At 43.1% G+C, this 21,852-nt stretch overlaps 1 protein-coding gene across 1 annotated transcript in view; it reads left to right on the top strand.

Moving 5' to 3' along the window:
• The window catches only part of RNFT2 (ring finger protein, transmembrane 2), an 83,752-nt gene that overhangs the window by 20,482 nt on the left and 41,418 nt on the right, over positions 1-21,852 (top strand). Inside the window, exon 6 of the mRNA XM_066603223.1 lies at positions 12,805-12,958. Coding sequence (XP_066459320.1) covers positions 12,805-12,958 — 154 coding nt within the window. The remainder of the gene's footprint in view (positions 1-12,804; positions 12,959-21,852) is intronic.

Below are 21,852 nucleotides of genomic sequence, written 5' to 3'. Positions count from 1 at the left end.
GGGGTACTGTGAGGAGGGGGACACTGTTCCCCCACTAATTTAGATTATCACCTGTCCTATAGATAGGTGACAAAAGTCAATTTTTGTACAACCTCGTTAATGTGTAAAATAGAGTCCATGGACAAGGGTGGTGTTGTGTTTGGAGGAAAGCAGCCATGTTTTTCTAACCCTGGACAGCCCCTTTAAACATATTGTTCTTATGTGTTGTGTATTTACTATAGTCCCTCAATGTGTTTATTGTCTCCTGATGAACCAGTTTGCCTCACACAGGCGTTTGCAGAAACGCAGCGTTTACTGCGGCTTCAGCAGCGTTGTCATGCATTTTTGACAACGTTTTGGCTGCGTTTTCAGCACAGCTGAAAACACAGCCAAAGATGCTGGAAAAAAATCAATACTCCCCTAGCTGGCGCTGTCTAGTCCCTGCCGCTGCTCTCTGAAGCTCGGTGCAGGCTACAGGGCACTTGCCATGACCGATAAAGGATCAATGAATGTCTGTGATTGGTGCATCCAGCACTGGCTGTGATTAGCTCAGCCAGCTGACACACAGCTGGCTCAGCCAATCAAAGCAATCTCTTGCTGGAGGCGGGGATTTTAATCCCCGTCACTAGCAATAGATGCTTTGTCAGCCATGACAAGTGCCCCGCAGCCTACACAGAGCTCTAGAGAACAGCGGCGGGAACCAGACAGCGTCAGTAGGGGAGTATTGATTTTTCTTTTTAGGTAGCGAACACTGCCGTATAGTGCTGCCAAAAACTTGGTACCAAGTTGGGCCACATTTTCAGCAGCGCTGAAACCGCTGCCCATTCATTTCAATGGGCGACACATGGCTGAAAACAGGCAAAGATAGAACATGCATCACTGTCAAAGCGCAGCGTTTTGACGCTTGTGTGAACAGCCCCATTGAAATGAATAGGAGCTTTGTGCAGTGTTTAGCGCAGCGCTGTACAAAAACGCCTGTGTGAGGGAGGCTTTAATGCGCCAGGACCACTTGTTTATGAGATTATTGATCATTATGTTGTATATTGATACTTGTGCCTACAGCTATTAGGTTGTGGGTAAGACTATACATTTTTTATTGGGACTGTTGGTAATTATACTATATACAGTACTTCTATGCTTAGTATTGATTTATGGGATCCTTATATGTATAATTGGATTTCCCTATCATCACCGCATTGATTCATTTTTCCCACCATATGCCGGTACCCTTGGGATTTGCCTATTAGACTTTGTAATGAATTATATGCTTGATTTGTATCCAGCTGTGAGAGCAGTATCCTTCTTCTGCTGGGCTGTTTTTAGTCTGTATCTTGTGAAATACAGCCTTTTATTTTATCACATTCAACTGTACTGGGCAAATTGGTAGTTTTTACTTTTTTTCACCCCGATGGTTGCCTGTTTCTTGGCATATGTTTAGGGACACCTTGGGATAATCAGTAGGTTCCTGTGGGGCCGCTCCACTAATTATAATGATTATTAGAATAGGATTTAGTAGGATGAGACTCCTTTTTCCCGGTTTCTCCACCTGTATATTGTATTGGATATAATCATTTGGCCAAATTATAATATTAAAATTATTATTACCATATATACTCGAGTATAAGCCAAGTTTTTCAGCACATTTGCTAAAAAAGCCTTCCTCGGTTTATGCTCAAGTGAGGTTAAAAAAAAAAAACGCAAAACTTCCCTCCCAGCCTGCGTCTGTGTCCACCTGCGGTGCGGCAAGCTGCTTGAGAATTCCCCCCGCTGTCATCTCCCTGCACAGCTTTGAATTCCCCCGCCGTCAGCACTGTGTAAGTAGGCACTGTAATTGGATCGAGCGCCAGCCAATCACAGCCGGCGCTCGATCATTCACAGCCATTCAGTGAATGACATCACTGAATGGCTGTGATTGATTTATCGAACGCCGGTTGTGATTGGCTGGCGCTCGATCCAATCTCTGTATAAATTTGGTAATGCCATAATTTTACTGACCCACAAAATAAAGTAAACATTATCTTCTTTGTTGCGCAATGTACGCAGTTAAAACAAGCGCCCCCCACCCACCCTGCGCGCCAAAAAAAAAAATTTACGTTCTTTACATTTCACTCCACTCAGAAATTTTAAAGTCTTTCAGTACATTATATGGTACATTAAAAGGTACTATTAAAATATACTACTTTTCCTCCAAAAAACAAGCCCTCAGATGGCTATATCTTGGGAAAAATAAAGAAGCTATGATTTTTTTGAAAGTGTGAAGGAGAAAACAAAAAAGAAAAAGTGACACATAGCTGAGGAGTGAAGGGATAATGTATCTTTGAGGTATATTTCATATATCATCTTATTTTATTGAAATTTCAAGAGGGTTACAAAGAAAACATTGTTATACATTACAAAGTGCAATAAACATATTTTAGTATGCCATTGTAAACTGGTCTTTTGTGCATAATAGCATGAATACCTTGCTGTACTATGTTATATAGAATTCTGAAACAAAGCTTGCCAGGAAAATTAAGGCTAAAGGCCCATGATCCCATCATAGAGATATCGGAATCATATTTTTATTCCTAAATAAAGGCAGTGATGGGGGTGGCCTCTATCAATTCAATCATATCTTTCCATCCAAACCAATTAGCAGTAACATAAGCCCCATTTACATGCAATGATTATCACTAGAGATGAGCGAATATACTCGTTTCGAGTAATTACTTGATCGAGCACCGCGATTTTCGAGTACTTCCGTACTCGGGTCAAAAAATTCGGGGGGGGCGGAGCGGGGGGTAGCAGCGGGGAACAAGGGGGAGCCCTCTCTCTCTCCCTCTCCCCCCCCCCCCCCCCCCCACTCCCTGCTGCAACCCCCCCACTCACCCACAGCGCCCCCCGAATCTTTTCGCCCGAGTACGGAAGTACTCGAAAATCGCGGCGCTCTGGCGAAAAAGGGGCGTGGCCAAGTAGGTTCGCTCATCTCTAATTATCACCCAAAATTCGCTCAAGCAATGTCTTTTGAGCGATAATTGTTGCATCTAATAGCTACTATCGTTTGCTTTTTGGCCAAATGATGAGTTTTAGTTGAGTTTAAAATCCATCCTTTGCCGGAAAACTGATAGCAGGGACCGCACGCTGTGATTCTCCACAGGAGCATTGATAACATTTTATTCAGCTGCAGTGGAGTGGGAGAACAAAGGGAATGTATGCAGATAACAGACCACCTGCTATTTTTGCATACAGCTCAGGGAGGCTCACTTACATGCAAATGAAGCTAATAAGCTACTAATAGACATTAGTGCCCATTAGCAGCATTTGCAAAGTGATCGCTTAAACTGTCAATCATTCTATCTTTGGAGCAAGTTTTGAGCGATCATCTTTGCGTGTAAATGGGGCTATAGTCACACTGATATCAGGAACCAAAGAAATAAAGCTAAGAGAAAAAGCAGTGGGGCAGAGAAATGGGGCAGAAAGAAGAAGAAAAGCAACAAAAAAAGGGGAGGGAGTGGTTACAGGGATATAACATTAAGAAAGGAGGAAGGTAGAAGTGAAGATAGTAGTCTGCCATGTAGACGAAGCACAAGAGATTTGCCCTTTGGGAATTAAGAGGTTATCAAGCCACGGAACTCAGCAGAGTCCATGAAAGTCTGCCAAGATGTCCGTGTAGCCATAAATGAATCAGATCTTTTGTGAGTGTCAGCTATCAATTCCTCAATGCTTATTATATATCAGTCCACTGATAGAGAAAGAGCCTCACTGGAGATCGCCAGTGTCGTGCGATTACCAATTCTGGCAGCAGCTAGAAGGTGTCTCAAGGTGCTCTTTTTGATTTCGGCTATAGAATCTGGGAGCAGGGATAGCAGAGTTATCTGTGGGGAGTTGTCAACTTGTTTACCAGAGTAGGATCTGTAAATAGCTCGAATGCGCTCCCAGGGAGGCAGGATGCTCTGGTACCCCTACCAGATATGGATTAAAGTGCCGATTTTCCATTCACACCTTCAACAACTGTTGGATATATGTGGGCAATAATACAGACTGAAAATGTTGTAATTCTTGTCTTTAATTTGGGAGGCTACGGATAAGCCATGAGAAAATGAGCATATCTTGGAGATGTCCCCAACAGAAAAAGTAATCCTGGAGACAAACATACACTGGCAGGTACTGACAAAAACAGAGAGGTTTAAATGCTGTCAGAACTCCCGCCCCAGCAACTGATTGGGGTGGGTGCCTGACAGCAGCAGAAGCTAATCCAGAGTGCGAGCAAGCCCGCTCCCAGCACTAGCTGGCCGGGCGGAGACAAAGGACGCACGCCTGGCTGCCGTGGCAACAGGGGCATGGCGCAGGACGGCGCCCGCCGCATCCCTAGCAACCCGGCGGTGAGCGTGGCAACGGTGGCCAGGGCGGTAACCAGCATTGGCGTTCCCCTGTGCCGCACCCCAGCCGCCTGGGTGATAGGAGCAGCGGTGCGGGCACAGAGGCCCCGGAGCCGCGGTGCGGGCACAGAGGCCCCGGAGCCGCTGGTCCTGACAACTTCATCATCTGCATAGAGGGACAATTTTTGGTGAGCCTGCCCAGTACTAAAACCTTTTAATATTTGGATTATTGCATAAGGTTATTGCCAAGTGTTTGATAGTAAGGATATGCAGCAAGGCAGACACGGGACACTCCTGGCGAGTACCATTGTTGATAGCAAATGATTCAGAGAGAAGACCATTTGCACTCTTTTTAGCCATTGGAGAGGAATAAACAGCCATGATCTGATCAATAAATCTGAAACATAATGTTATTAGCAGAAGTGTGGCTTTTAAAAACCTCCAATGGACCTTGTCAAATGCTTTTTCAGTATCGACTGATAGGAGACACAGTGGCATCCATTTGCGCTTAATATAGGACGTTAATGAGGTTGTGCGTATAGTGTTGTCCCTTTGCTTACTGTCAGGAAAGGGGCCCACTTGATCTTTGTGCACCACTGCTGAGATTATCTGCTGGAGTCGATTAGCGAGTAAAGGGCCATTGTCATGGGATGATTATCGTGCAAAATTCATTAAACAAAACAAATTTGCGCCATAATCATTGTGTCTAAATTCACAGCAATTGTGCGCCATTCATTTAAAGTTCATTGGTCGCTCACTTTCAACCAGCGTGAAGATGATCGCTGGATTGCTGACCTGTCGCTGAGTGTAAACGCTCCACAAAAAATTTGAAGCGCTAAGCAAGAAGCCAGCGGTGATCTGCTTGTCTAAACGCTCTGCACGAGCGTTAACAACCTAGCAGTCACATCAACACTCCTGTGGTCCTGTCTTAATGGGACATTAGACAGCACCACCACTTAAGACTTCAGCGTCTGCTTAGGAAAGGGATAGGGGTGTGAAATGCTGTTAAACACTTTTGTTAATAAAGGGAGAAGCAGTCGTTTTAAAGAACTGAGCCATGAAGCCATCAGGTCCAGGACTCTTTCTTCCTTTGAGAGAAGAGAGAATTGTCTCAAGCTCCTCAACAGTAAATTGCGACTCAAACTCCTTGCTGACAGTATCTGATATCAAGGGGATAACTCCTGAATGTAAGTTGTCATCTTGACGTCTAGCTCTGTAGCAGACATACCTGAATAATGGCCAGAGATGATCTATAGGGATTCATTATAAGCTTTGAACGTGTTCGCAAACTGTCAGTGGTTATGAATATTTGCACCTGTGGATGACCGAATAAACTGAATATGCGAGGGTCCTGTTCTTGGGTGTAAAACACTTACCATAGCTCTGCCGCATTTGTTAGAGCGCTCATATAAAAAGCTACGATAATGATCACGATTGATATTTGAACAATATTATTTTTGATCTTTTCCTGTGTTAAAGTGATCTCTGTTAAGAGACGACAATGTTGAGTGTTTATGGGCTTTTTTCTAGTTTGACAAATAACACTGGGGAACACAATTTTTGGTGACTGAGATTTTAGAACTTTTTGGAGTCATAGATTCTGAAAATGACATTAGTTTTTCTCCATCAGGTCTGCTTATCAAGATATGACATATGTCTAAATAAATGTATAGATTCACACATATTGTATTATGCATGTAATGGCTGACAATTAAAAGCGGAAGGTACAAAGATAAATCCCAAGAAGCCTAGAACACGAATAAAGGAAAAGGTTCTTCATTGAGACATGGCGCTGAAACTACATTTCTGTGATGAGATATTCCTAGACATTTGCGCTGGATGTTTCAACCACTAGTCCGCCATCATATGCGTATCCTATTGTCCGCAGTTAGAGATGAGCGAGCATACTCGTTAAATGCAATTACTCGAGCGAGCATTGCCCTTAGCGAGTACCTGCCCGCTCAGAAGAAAAGATTCGGCTGCCGGTGCGGGGGAGCGGTGAGTTGCAGGAGGGAGCAAGGGGGAGAGAAATCTCCCCTCCATCCTCCCCCGCCGGCACCCGAATCTTTTCTTTCGAACGGGCAGGTACTCACTAAGGGCAATGCTCGCTCGAGTAATTGCCCTTAGCGAGTATGCTCGCTCATCTCTATCTGCAGTACTGTTTTTCCACGATCCTTGTTTCCTGGTGAAATCGTTCACCCTGTTCATCACTTACATCACCAAGACCATATGAAATTTGATCTAAAATGACTGTTCTGGTCCTGCAATTTGATGATCACGTTCCAATCACATGCATATTCTCCACAAGTTCAGTGTAGTTTACAGCCTTATAGTTCCCAGGAATATCTCAAAAACTAGAGCTTCTAGAATGAAATAGACGGTATTTTAGGAATCGGTGGTACAAAACTACCCAGACTAAGGTCTAACATTCCAGGCACCATGAAAACTTTTTTTTTTTGTTCCCCAGTGTAATTTTTTTAGGGGTTGAGTTTGTACTTTTTACGCCTAGTGCCTTGTTGTATCAAAGTTCAACGCATTGCACTTTTCAGATATCTCTTTTTTAATTTTTTTTCTCAAGCGCAGCCCTACAGACCTCATCCTTTAATAGTGATTCATTGAGGTAACATGTCCATTTCCTGAGCAGGTCTAAGTCTAAATATACCAGAACATTGTCCGACCATATGGATGAACCAATAACCGTCCTGTGCTGGAATGTCAAAGCTAACTGGGAGATGAAAAACAAATCAATCCTGCAATATGAATTGTGTGCGAGAGAGAAATGCATATAATCCCGCTCTCTGGGATGTTAAATTCTCCATATATCTACTAACTGTTGCGCCCCAGTAGTAGCTTTGACTTCACAAAGAGCTGTTCGTGATAATGCCGATCTGCCGGAGGACCAAATTAAAATCGCCTTCAAGCAACATCAATCCATCCATAAAAAATTCCAACCTGGGTAAAATGTTTTTGAATGTCCCCACTTGGTTAGCATTTCGGAGACACAGTATAAGTCTTTGACTGGACCTAAATCTTATCAAATGCAAATCTGCCATCAGTCCTATAAACTAATCCACTACTTAATGCACTAATGATTTGTTAAAAGGCAATTGAGACCCCTCTAGCCCTGGCATCAAGCATTGCATCCAGAAATTGTATTGTATACCAGCTACATGCTGTGTTTTTGAAATGAGTCTCCTGTAAGAGAACAATTTGTGCCCTCTCTCTGTGAAGAGAATATAAAATTTGAGCATTTCTCAGGGACGTTAAAGCCCCGAACGTTCAACATAGCTAGTTTAATGAAGACTCCTACCATTATGTAATGTCACAGCAGTCTGAGTGAAATAGGGTAAATGGGCAGGGTAAAGAGAGGGAAGCAGAAGGAAAGAACCAGGGGAAGGGAAGGCAACAGAGAAAAAAAAAGGGCGAGAATTCAGAAAAGATATGAAAGTGAGAGAAGGAAAATGTAAATATATCACACCAATAATGGTTGGGGTCCTATAAGGGAAACTACTACACCTACACATATTCTAATCTGTACTTGGGAGAATAAAAAAGATCTAAGGAAATACCTCAAAGATAAAGGAAAGTAAATGACTTTATGGTTACCCTATATGGGAACGTTCTTTCAGTGACCGCTGAGAAAGCGAGTACCACGAGGCATATGAAGTACATATAAGAAAAACTGCATCCTTATGGAAAAATGTAACTGGAAAAGTGTAAATGGAATGAACCTCAGCCCAGGATTCTCGCATAAGGTGGGGAATATGAAAGGTCTGAAGGAGGTCAAGATGGGTGTCCTCTTCCCAATCATTTTTTGTTTTTCTCATGAAAATTCAGAAATTGATTGTAAGAATGTTTCCATCCAATAGGTGGTGCTGCTGAGGTAGTATTTCCATCTTCTCCCATCTTCTTATGTGTGCATTAGAGATAAGAGACATTTAAAAATGACGCATTTCTCGGCTCAGTGGACTGATTTAGTGTTTATCTCTGCTCACACTGTCTTGGTTTTTTTTGTTTTTTTTTTTTATCTCAAATTTCTGTGTGTGACTATCTATTTGGATCAAGAGTGGGTCCCCCCCACCCCCCACCCTCGTCTCTGCATCTGTATGTTATAACTATGTGCCATCCAAACTAGGCTATATAAAGTGGGGCTAGGTGCACAGTGAGCTCTGTCAATTTCTAGTTCCTCCCTAACCAGACTACTAAATAGTCCCTGCAACATGGAAATAAGATCTGCCAGTTTTGTGGCCTCAGGAAACCCCCTGATTCTTATATTATTTCACCTATTGCGATACTGTAAGTCACCATGCAATCTGTAAAGTTGTTTAACATGCTGCTCATAGGTGAACCAATAGCAGCATGCTAAACAACTTTAACTCAGTAACTGTTTGGGAAAGAGATTCCTTGGCTGAGACTAAATCAGAGACGGTAGAAGTAACTTTCTGTACCTCTGTCTTTAAGAAATTAAGCTCCTGCTTGTACAAATTTTCCAAACGTTTAACAAAGCTCTCCATCTCTAGCATAGCTGGGAGCATTGTGATATGTTTTTGCCAACCCCACTCGGAGTCAACAGAATTATCTGGGAAAAAGATCCCCTTGACCTCTGTGTTTGTCTTCCAGTCCCAGAGTCTGAACTAGTGCATGATGTTTAATATGGCCACCATTGCTATGTGTTAAGTAGTTGTAGGATTCCTGTATATCAAGAGACTCTAGCTGCTTTTTCTTAACTCCTGCTCCCACAGCATGAACATCAGCGCCAGATAAGGAAGCCAATGTTTTTTTTGGGTTTTTTTTTTCTCTTATGTCAGTAACCCCTTCCCGGAACCTCAGAGTTTCTTGTGGTTGCAGAGCTCCTACCACTGGATCCTGCACTGCTAGCGGGTCTATGCAGCTGGTAATGGAGCCTCCAGCACTACGCTTGCTGTTGCTTTTGCACACAGAACTCTGTCGGGTGTCAGAAGGGTGTTCTCCATGCCCTGCTCCACTGTAGTTGTTGTTGCAGCTCTATTAGTAGTTGTAGTAGACACACACCCCCCACCCCGGGCCTGGTCGCTCTCATTGTTTGAGATGCTCAGGTGCCACCTTTGAAGAATCGGTGGAGATTCCCTCGTGGAGAGTGCCCATTGCTGCTCCTCACTACTTTACCACCATCTGGATCAGACAAGGTGCTGGTAAGTGGGTGAGATGCTTAGAATTTAAGCCAGCTGACGGAAGCTCTACAAGATGCATGCTCACACTGCCACTGCTAAGACATGTCCCCAATGAAGGGTGTATTTGAGTAGTCTTAGTTTTGTTGCATCCCATTTATTGGATTGAGTTTCAGTGATAAGTGTAATAGACTGTATAGCTATTGTAAGTAGTAGTTTTGTGGAGCACAGAGGACCAGCCATGAGTGCAGACAGGAAAAAAACAAGATGATGGCTGGTCACTACATAACCTGGGAGAAAAGAGGTCAGATGAGTAAAATAATGTATGTAGAATGCGGTTAGGATTTTTTTTGAATCATTTCACATTTATTTCCACTTTCAATTGCGACAGCATCCACCTTCAATTGCGATAGCATCTGTGTACTGCCATGTTCAGGTCAACCCAAAGACTTTAAAAGAATGGCTGGGCCATACGAAAAGTTTTTTTTTTTTCTGGCAAAGTCATTCTTTTGTTGATTAGGAGGTATGCTTTGGATTGTTGTCATGCTGAAAGATGAAGATTTTCTTCATCTTGAGTTTTTTTAGCAGAGGCCTTGAAGGTTTTGTTACAAAATGGACAGATATTTGGAACTGTTCATAATTTTCTCCTCCTTGACTAAAGCCTCAGTTCCAGCAGCAGAGGAATAACTTCCAAGCATGCTGCTTCACTGTGGGTATGGTGTTCTTTTGGTGATGTGCAGGGTTGACTTTGCCCAAACATACCTTCTGGAATAATGGCCAAAAAGTGCAGCCTTGATCTTATCAGACCATAACACGTTCTCGCATATATTTTTGAAAGACTTGATGTAGATTTTGGCAAACAGCCGGGATTGGGTGTTTTGCTTTGTTAGAAAAGGCTTCTGTCTTTCCACCCTACCCAACATCCCAGACATATGAAGAATACGGGAGATGGTTGTCACAAGCACTACACAACCAGTACTTGCCAGAGATTCCTGCTGCCTTTTCTGCTGCCTCTTCCTCCATCTCCCTCCCTGTTCATGCAGTAGCCTTTGAACACAGAGGGGCAGTTTTGTTTAGGACCAGTAGCAAGACTACTTCAGGCCTCTCCTCCACAATTGACAGTCAGGCTTCAGAGCCAGGAGTGTGAAATGGAGAGCAGAAGTTAAGCAGCCCCCACACCACCACCTTCACCGACATTGATATCTACCCCATATCCCACCATGTCCCATGTCAGTAGCCAGCCCTCCATCCCCCAGCTGTGTTAAAGTAAGAAAAAAAAAAAGCACCACAAGCACAGAGCCAGAATGCAAGCATGGCACAGTCCTGATGGTGCTGCCTTTTGAGGTCCCTTTCCACACCCAGATATGTGGCTGTATTCCCATATTATTCGGACAGCTTTGGCTGCATAGGGGGCCTTCTGGGGTGCGAAGTAGTGAAACCAAATTTTACTCCCATTGATTTTAATGGGACTCTGAATCGACCATTCCAATTCACGATGATTTTCATGAAATTGGCCTGATACCGACGCAAACCCATTATTCCACTTATCGCTCATCAACAAGCTTTCATTAGAATGTTGATTCATCTGATCATTGCCCAAGTAAACGAAGCAGTGATCAGCTGACAAATGAGCTTTAGTTCTTGGCAGTACATCACTTTGCACAAACAGAAAATGTGCTGCTGAGAACGATGTAAGTGAATGGAGGACATAGGGGAAGAACGATTGTATGAATGATTTTTTGGACTCCCAACAAAGCGTGAGCCAGGTTGTATAGAAAGCCAGACAGCACTTGTTAAATGTCAGCATCAGCCCATGTAAAATGGCCATAGGGTAGTCTTAACCCTTTCCAATCCACTGTCTGACGTCTTAAAACATTATGATTTAAGGCTGTACAGCTCCGATGTTGGAAGACATCCGTCGGGGTTCTCTTACTGTATATTGCCAGCCTCTCAGCTGTCGGAGCCTATCCAATGTGTTACCTTATGCAGTACTGGCTTTAGCCAGCATATAGCGCTGTTGTGTAACGGCAAAAAGAGTAAGCTCCCTAGGAAAACCAGGATACAAATTGGATTGGAAAGGATTAAAGCCACCTTGTGCCTTATCATTGACGGCCACTGTATACTTCTCCCTGGAACTCTGCCTGTCCATATTTGCTCTTGTGTATAAGCATGCAGAAGTCCTTCTTTGCCTGGCTAGCTGATTTCTTTTACAAGGACAACATGATTGTAATGTATAAAATACTAAACTCCCCAATGGGAAAAAGATAATCCAGTATCACACCAGACAAGCAAAACAAGCCTTTGTAAGAGGGTAGCCTGTAGGTCTGCTTGCAGGCAAAATGGCTAGAATAAAGAAAAAGGCAGTGGTATTACAATAATTCATACATTAGCCTTAGGCTATGTTAACATCTACAGCATGGTGTCCATTATACATGGGATCCTGTACAGTTCCGGATTTGTCACATCACAGACATCAGCAGCGCTGACAGACCCCATTGATTTAACATGGGGTCTGTCACTTTCTGCCATTTTTAGAGGAAAACTACCACTGCATGCTGCACTGTTCTCCCCATCAAGGGCAATAGAATCTGCGATGCAGATGTGAACGTCTTACTTGTGTATTGTATTTCTAATGCACAGACTCTGCTACTAGTTTTGTTACTTTTTTGTTTTATGCAAATCTTTTATGAATTTTGTAAAGGGCTAAACAAGTCATCTGACAGCTGTGTTTACCACTAAAACTTCTAATGTAGGTATATTTTGTATTCTTCGTGAGGGGCAGGGATAAGATTGGCCATTATTAACTTATTGAACATCCATTATGTTTTGTTCTGCTTCACAGACAATCAAGCCGACTTTTAGACAGTTTATTTAGTTGTCTCCTTACCGCTTCTGATCCCTTTAGTTTAATATCAGAGCCATAGAACAGATGAAGGCAATTTCATTGTCTCATCTGACAGGTTATTGTACCGTATAGTGTGCACTATACCCGAGACTAAATCTTGTCAAATAGGATAGTTTAATCTTTACAACAATGCTGATTACAGGTATCGAAGTAATGGGCAATTTGTAGAGGCAACATATCCCCGGAGACCAGAATTCTAGCATTGTATTGCTCTAATTGGCTTATTTGTGAATGATGTCAAGCGCCATAAACCAAGGCATTTAGGGACATGCAGCTTCTACCTTCTTTAGAAACGTACCTGTCTATGGATTCCTTTGTCAATTAATTGTTGCTAAAGTTTGGCTTAATTTTCATAATGAAAAGCCTCTTATAATGTGTCTTGCAAATATGTTAATGTGTTTTGTTCGTTCTGCAGTCTTATCTTTCTGAAGCCAAACTTGGACACCATCGATTTCTTTGAGCTCATGTGGATCGTGGGGATCTCGGACTTTGTTCTGAAATACATCACAGTGTCTTTGAAGTGTCTTATCCTCGTTCTTCCTAGGATTGTCATAGCTGTGAAATCCAAGGTAACTAAACCTGTGCTTTCTATAGAACGTACCATCTCCACTAGATCACTTTTCATTGCCAGGATGGTAAAGGATGCATGGGAACATGATTTTTTTGATTGGATAATGATTTTGTTTTTTTGTTCCAATAGTTTTTATTATGTTTTTTTTTTATTATTATTATTTGTAAATAATAAAATTTACAATTTGTATTACAATATCTAGTGCAAAATACAAGTCAGTTCTAACAATCTAAGGCCTCGATCAGACGGGCGTTTTTTCGCGCGATTTGCGCATGCGCATGCGTCCAGCGATTTTATAGAACCATTGCTTTGCAATGGTATCGGACACATGAGCGCTTTTTATGCGCTCGTTCGATAAATTATAGAACAGAAATCGAAGATCGCACCTATCTGCGATCTGCGATTCCTGTTCTCTTCTCTATATGCGCTCAATGGGGCCGGCGACAGCAGTGCCGACCCCATTGAGAACATATAGTAGACAAATCATTCTCCTCTGCCACAGCTGTAACAGCTGTGGCAGAGAAGAATGATGTTTGTCCATTGAAAGCAATGGGCTGCCGGCGATCGCACGATGAATTTTCGTGAAGGGCTTAAAAATATAAGCCCTTCCCTGAAATTCATCCAGAAATGTGTAAAAACAAAAAATCTATATATACTAACCTGAGAGCTGCCCCTGCTTGGTCCCTGCGCTGAGCCAATCAGAGGCAGCACTCACTCACCGATTCATGAATGGGTAAGTGAGAGCTCCCTCTGATTGGTGAGGCTGTGACCAATCAGAGGCAGCTCATTCAGCAGGCGGGGATTTTAAATCCCCGGCTGCTGAATACTACTCTGAGCAGTTCAGGAGAACTGCCGGCCAGACGCGGCTGAACTTCCGTCTGCCGGGACTAGGTGAGTATATTTTTTTTTGTTTGTTTTTACACATTTCTGGATGAATTTCAGGGAAGGGCTTATATTTTTAAGCCCTTCCCGAAAATTCATCGTGAGATCGCCCGCAGCGCATTGCTTTCAATGGAGCCGGCTGTATTGCCGGCTCGATTGAATTCAATGCGCTGGACAGCTCCGGCCCGTTTCTAATGAAACGCGGCTAGGAGCAGTTTTTTCGGGCGATTTTTCGGCCCCGGTCACGCGATTTGCGGATGCGCATCCGTCATGCGATCCGCAAATCGCGGGAAAAACCGCCCGTGTGACTAAGGCCTAAAAGTCATAAAAGGACTACTTCACACGACCGTGTTGTTACAGCATGTTCTGTTCTTGAGTCTTGCGTCTGGAATACGCTGTACTAATCTGACAAAGGCTGCCGATCATACATATTGCGCGACATGCGTTGCACAATGAAGATTGCAGCATGTTCTATCTTGGCACATATTATGCGCACATGCATGCCAAGATAGTGTATGGCAATCGACAGCCCACAGCAAGTATGCAGTGTCATTGTATACTTGCTGTGCGACTGTCACATGAAGATGGCACACAGCGAATTATGCTCATGGAAGAGGCGGGGTGGGGGCACAGCTAAGTTCCACCCCTCCTATTGCAAATAGTTCCGAGGGACGGAGATAGGCCAGGAGCTCAGGGCACTGCTCCCGACCCTGCAGAGAGGACCAGGATATATCGGCCTGGCGTGAAAACCTGGCCGATATACGGATGTCTGACTAAGCCGTTAGACTGATGCTCTCTGTTTGGGTACATTTGAGCTAGATATATTGGCGTATGATACCATCTCAAGGTGATCTTCATTAGTATTTCTACATGTGTGCTACATTTAAGTACTTTATGGGTCAGTGTTAGAGCTATTTTTCTAGTCTTTATCTCTATATTTTTGGGCTAATTTATTCACCCATTCTTTTAGCGGGTATGCTTTTTGGGTAAGTTTGAGTTTCCTCTAAATAATGAGGGTTTGTCTGACTTTAAGAAGTGTTGTATCTATAACTTTCTTCTGGGGGTAGAGGATATTGGGAGTTTAGTTGCTCGAATGGGATGGGAGAATCTTCTTGTAATATATGTTCATTAGTAGGGATTGCCAATGGGTATCACTTGGATATATTCAAGTAAGCAATGTCGTGTTGAAGTACCTCTGAAGATATATAATCCCTAGGCAGGTATTGCATAGCAATGAAAAATTTTTTACACCTTCAAATATTTGTGGGTCAGTGGGGAGGGGTGGGAAGGCAGGGACAAATTGCATAAAGGAAGTAAAACTAAAGACTTAGTTGAAACAGGAGAATCTAAATATTGTTGTATATGGACCCAATGTTTCTGCATCTCGATTTTCCACCATGAAGCTAGCTGAGAAACAAGTGTGGCTAAATAATCCACTCGAATATCTGGAAGGCCCAACCCCCCTGCCCATCTAGCTCTGGTAAATATGATACTGGCCACTCTTGGTTTGTGTTGCGCCCAGATGAATTGGGACCCAATCTTTGAAAAAGCGCTGTGGGAGCTAAATGGTTAGCGTATGTATTAAATATAGTAGTTTTGGTAATGACAGCATTTTAAAGAAGGTTATTCTGCCCAGCCATGAAATTTCAAATTTAGATCATCTTTGGGATTCTTTCTGAAATATCTTTAGCATTGGTTGAAAATTGCTTTGATATAATTTTTTTATGCGAAGAGGTTGATTGTCCCCAGATATTGTATACCCTTGCACTGCCAGTTGAAGGAACGTGTCATGTTTGTCCTAGACTGCTGACAAAACCATGGGTGCTATGGTACCGGAGCAGTCAGGACAGGTATGTATACTCGCTACTAAGGTGGCTTCGACTCAGGAACAGGCCGAACAAAGGGGTACTGATCCGAGCGGGGGAATCTGAACCCCTCTGACATGACCCATCTCGAAGCTGAGCACCCATCCCGAAAGGAACAACCCCACTATTTGCACAAAACCACATCCAGAGTCAGAGGAGAACCAGAGTACAGAAACCGGGGACAAACAGTAACTGACAACAAATAAAAGACGAGAATACAAAACAAACAGGAAACTAAGCAGAAGACAGGAGCCAGACAACAGACAGGTAAACTGAGGCTACTGACTAGACCAGAGATACAGAAATATAACCGGCACTTCCAGCCAGGAAGAGACTGATTATGTAGAGAAAGGGGAGAAAGCTGATTGACTGTCAGAGCTGCCTATCAACACAGACAGCACAGCGGCTGACATGAATAATGAACCAAATGGTTGGCTGACAGAGCTGTCAATCACCAGCCACTACCACAGCTAACAGCAGCAGAGATTATTAACCTTAACTAGTCAGGACAGGAGATGTTAACCCTAACTAGTCAGGATAGAACCAACTACAGTAAAGGTGTTCTGGCAATGACATGAGAGAATGTTTATTACACAGGTAATACAACATGTCATTAGGAATATTTATAGGTAAGATTATTGTGTGTTTATTCTATAGTAGGAGATTTGTTCACCTTCTGTTATAACATCCAAGGCACTTTCTACAGAAGACACAGGGTCCGTTAATGTCAAGATGATATCATCAGCATATAGCAATATGAAATGGGAATAGTAACCAATGTGCATGCTCCTTTAATCAAGTTCTTTTCTTGAAGGGCCTGCGCTAATGGTTCCAAAGACAATATGAGTATCAGTGGAGACAATGGACATACTTGTCTGGTACCATTTGTGATATTAAATGCATCCAATAAAATTCCATTAGTAAGGACTTGTGCTGAGGGGTCTGAAACCCATTTATTCCATGGCTGCAAAAGCATAAGCCCAGTTTTTGCTGTTTTTGCTCATAATTTTGCAGCAAATGGCTTTGAAGCTTGTTTCTGCAATGATCAGGTTCTACCACTTGTTCGGGTGTTTGCTGCTGTTTATTTTGTCAATCGAGGACTTACATTTTTTTCAAGTAATTAATTTAAAGTTTTTGTTCGTTATTTTTCACATAATGTTCTATTCTGATAAATGAGCCTCATATGTACGCTTTATGGGCATTCCATAAGACATGAGGATTTATATCAGGAGAGGCATTAAGTGCAAAGTATTCCTTTAAATCTTTTTCCAAATGAATCCTGACTTGCCTGTGATATCAAAAAATCCCTGCTACGCCAAATATACATTTGTATTTGATTATGTTGCGCTGTTAAAGTGAAAGAGATCGCAGCATGGTCAGACCGGGTGATCGTCTCAACCTTAGTCTCTTGTGAAAGCAGCAAGGTATTTCTATCTACTATAAACATATCAATTTGTGAATAACTGGTATGGACATTTAAAATGAAGGCACTGTCCCTCTCAGGTCTGCATATTGCTCACCATACATCAAAAAGCTGTTCTTTCCACCAAATAGTGTTTACAAATTGAGTCTGTCTTCATAAGTTGGAGGTGGTGTCCATGGTCATGTTTCAGACAGCGCTAACATCACCACAAATAAGCAGTTTGCCTTGTTTGCATTTAGACAGTATACGTAGAATTTTGTGGATAAAGCATCTTTGCTTTTTGTTGGGGGCTTAAATTGAGGCCAAAGTGTATATTGAATTATTTATAGAGTAAACTATTATAACGTATCTGCCCTGCGGGTCAATTTTTTCATGGATAAGTTGAGAGGCTGTGGTATTTTTTTATTGCAATGAGAACTCTTCTTGATTTTGGAGGTGAAGTGAGATGGAAATATTATGGGGCAGCTAAGACGTTTGAAGCGGAAAGCATGCTTTGATTTGTCTCTTGGGTGCAAATAACATCTGGAGATAAACTCTTTACATTATCCCACATAAAGGAGTGTTTTTGAGGCCTTTAACATTTAATGATTAGAGATGAGCGAACGCGTTCATCCGAGCTTGATATTCGTGCGAATATTAGGGTGTTCGGGATGTTCGTTATTCGTAACGAACACCATGCGGTGTTCTGGTAAATTAAACTTTCTTCCCTGAGACGTTAGCGCTTTTTTTTGGCCAATATAAAGACAGGGAAGGCATTACAACTTCCCCCTGCAAGGTTTAAGCCCTATACCACCCCCCTGCTGTGAGTGGCTGGGGAGATAAGGTGTCACCCGAGTATTGAAATCTGCCCCTCCCGCTGCTCGCTATGGATGCATTCTATATGCGCTCAATGGGGCCAGCGGCAGCAGCGCTGACCCCATTGAGAACATATAGAAGACAAATCCTTCTTCTCTGGCACAGCTGTAACAGCTGTAGCAGAGAAGAACGATGTTTGCCCATTGAATTCAATGGAGCGGCAATACAGCATGTTCCACTGAATGCAATGGGCTGCCGGCGATCGCAGGATGAATGGTCGGAAAGGGGTTAAATATATAACCCCTTTCCTGCAATTCATCCAGAAATGTGTTACACTAAAAATATATACCGGCGTATAAGGCGACCGGGCGTATAAGACGACCCCCCAACTGTCACCTTATACGCCGGTAATACAGTGGAGCAAAGAATAAAAAGCATTACTTACGTTTTTAGATGATCTGCGGCGCTCCTGCAGGCTGTCACTCCCTCCTGGTCCACGGCAGACAAGCTTTCTCCACGAAAGACTTTAAATCCCTGCCTCCAGAAGCACATGTGCCTTCAGCCAATCACAGCCAATGACAATGATGTCATTGAATGGCTGTGATTGGCTGTGTTTCTGGAGGCGGGGATTTCAAGGCTTGAAATCCCCGCCTCCAGAAACACAGCCTATCACAGCCATTCAATGACATCATTGTCATTGGCTGTGATTGGCTGAAGGCACATGTGCTTCTGGAGGCAGGGATTTAAAGTCTTTCGTGGAGAAAGCTTGTCTGCCGTGGACCAGGAGGGAGTGACAGCCTGCAGGAGCGCCGCAGATCATCTAAAAACGTAAGTAATGCTTTTTATTCTTTGCTCCACTGTATTACCGGCGTATAAGGTGACAGTTGGGGGGTCGTCTTATACGCCCGGTCGCCTTATACGCCGGTATATATTTTTAGTGTAACACATTTCTGGATGAATTGCAGGAAAGGGGTTATATATTTAACCCCTTTCCGACCATTCATCCTGCGATCGCCGGCAGCCCATTGCATTCAGTGGAACATGCTGTATTGCCGCTCCATTGAATTCAATGGGCAAACATCGTTCTTCTCTGCTACAGCTGTTACAGCTGTGCCAGAGGAGGACGATCTTTATGCTGACAGTGGGGGGGGGGGGGCACTCTTGCCGCTATTGTGGCTTAATAGTGGGACCTGTGAACTTGAGATGCAGCCCACCATGTAGCCCCTCGCCTGCCCTATCCGTCACTGTGTCATTCCCATCACTTTCCTGAATTGCCCAGATTTTCACACATGAAAACCTTAGCGAGCATCGGCGAAATACAAAAATGTTCCGGTCGCCCATTGACTTCAATGGGGTTCGTTGTTCGAAACGAACCCTCGAGCATCACGGGAAGTTCGTTACGAATAACGAACACCCGAACATTTTGGTGTTCGCTCATCTCTATTAATGATATAATCTTAATCACCATAATAAACATTGGGTATGGAAGTATTCTTACATAGGCTCTTCAGTTCATAGTTATGCAAAGATATCCTTTTCATGTCAGTCAGACCATTGAGTGTACCTGGTATGAAATGAGAAGAGAAAGAGAGGAAAAATAGAGAAATATAACAATAAACTATGCTTCACATAACTGTGAATAAAGGCCCGTTTACACGAAACGATGATCGCTCAAACGACCGTTTGAGTTACAGTTTTGAGTGATCATTTTTGCATAACTTTAAGTAGCTAATGACCTACTTAAAAGTTAATGCACATAGAGCAGGATACTGCTGCGATAGCTCCGAGAACAAAGCAGCTGTTTGGTATATGCAAACAGCTGCATTGTTCTCGGAGCTTTCAGCTGGTGTCCCGCTGAGAACTGCCAGCGGGATATCAGCTGTAAGAATACTATCAGCGCCACCTGAGCTTGCTAGAAATCAGCGATGAACTAACAGTGCACGATAGCCGCGTGTTTAGATGCAATGATTATCTCTCAAAATATGTCTTTTGAGTGATAATAATTGAGTTTAAGGGCTTTAAGGCTTAAAACATAGCATCTCTTCCATAGCTGATCAATCATTGTGAGGGTAAACGTTCTTGGGTAAAACCGAATTTCCATAGTGTTTTTATGATTCACACCAACAGGGCTGATTTGTCAGTTCGTTATGAGATTATTTGTGAGGCTTCACTACTTGCCACTTGGGTGTTAAGTGGGTCGTTTGGGTCTTTTGTAGAAGGTAACCTGCAGGCTGATCCCTTCGTCTAGTGATTTTACCACAATGGTACAGTTTCTGTAAGTGATTAGGGGACGAACAGGAAATTACCATTTCTATATAATTTTTTTTTTTTATCTCTGAGCATTGTAGTAATAGGAAGCAGTTGTCGCCTCTGCGCCAAGGTCACTGCTGATAAATCTGTGACTAGAGATAACATTTGGTATGGCGCGAGTAATGGGCTCATATTCTTAGTTGCTGCCAATAACCCCTCACGTGAAAGAAGTGGATACATGCTAGGATGTCTCTTGGCATCTGGTCTACTACATGTTTGGGACAAGAAAGTCTGTGCGCTCTATCTATTATACAGTCCTTCGTGGGACAGTCAGGTAGTAGTGTTCTCATCAAATTCTGTATATACTGCTTCAGTTACGAGGCATACACTGTCGTTGGGATCCCTCGGAATTTGATATTATTGCGGGAAGACCAATCTTCCAAGTCAAGTTCTGATTCCAAAGCTTCATTTACATCAGTAAGGTAGCTATGTGAGGACGTGAACTCAGTCACTTTAATTTCTATATAAGCAATTTCTGTTTTACGCCCCTTTTTAGCTGATCTGAGGGGTTGAATATGCTGTGCGAAATTGGACTGCAACGAAATTTTGCAACGCTTTCAGTATTGTTTTCACAGAGATGTTAGTAACAGATGTGTCGTCAATAGGAATAGCATTAAAAGAGTCTGCCTCACCGGATAGTATATGTTTAATAAGTGGTGTGTCACTCACCCCTCCTGAAGATCCAGCTTTTTTTTTTTTCAATTTTGCTGGACTGGCAGAACATAGTAACATAGAATGTAAGGCCAAAAAAAGACATATGTCCACCCAGTTCAGCTTATAAACCACCAATGTTGATCCTGAGGAGGGCAAAACACCCCCAATGAGATAGAAAGAGAGGGAGTTTTGTCAGCCATTTGGCTGGAGAGTTGCTGATGATGTGATTGAGTTGCTGTGAAAATTCTTGCTAAGCAGTCACGGGGTTACCCTTCGCACTCGCGAGCGAGTTGGCATGCTTCGATTGGGAAGCCGTACTAACTGAAGGTCCAGAGTTATTTCTTCACCTTGTTCCTTCATTGGTTGCTCACTCTGGCGAACATCCTGGAGCTTCCGGCCGCACCATCTTGATTCCAAATCTGAGACTGAGAAAAATGCAAATGAATTGATTCACCGCTCTGGCCAGTGCCCACCTCCTCTCTGTGGCATCCTGGGCTTCTAGGTAGCAGGTAGTTTCCAAATTGCAGTAATAAAATTGCTTGCAAGTCGCTATTGAGCACTGTGTTTGGTCAGGAGCTCTGTAGTCAGGCAGCCACTCATCCTGAGGATAGGTCATCAATAGTATTTACCTGGAAAACCCCTTTAAGTATGTTATCAGTCCCAGTGATTATGCAGAATCCACAAACCATTGTATACGTATATTAGACGTATCTTCAGGATAGGTCATCAATAGTTGATTGGCTGGGGCCCACAGCTCAAGAGCCTAGTTGATTGGGCGCCCACAGTCAGCACTGCAATACACAAGGGTATGGAGCGGAAGGTACTGCTCTGAACCCAGTGTAGTGGCCAGCGCTTGTATTTGCAGACTCATTAAAATCAATGGAAGCGGTACCTACAGTTACAAGTGCCGTCCACTACATCGGGGTTAGAGCTGCAGCTTCCGCTCTGTATCCCTGTGAGCAG

Source organism: Eleutherodactylus coqui, chromosome 5 (genome assembly GCF_035609145.1).
Source record: "Eleutherodactylus coqui strain aEleCoq1 chromosome 5, aEleCoq1.hap1, whole genome shotgun sequence".
Lineage (NCBI taxonomy): Eukaryota > Metazoa > Chordata > Amphibia > Anura > Eleutherodactylidae > Eleutherodactylus > Eleutherodactylus coqui.
The sequence above is the reverse complement of the archived record's forward strand: the minus strand, read 5'-3'. Positions and strand labels throughout refer to the sequence as shown.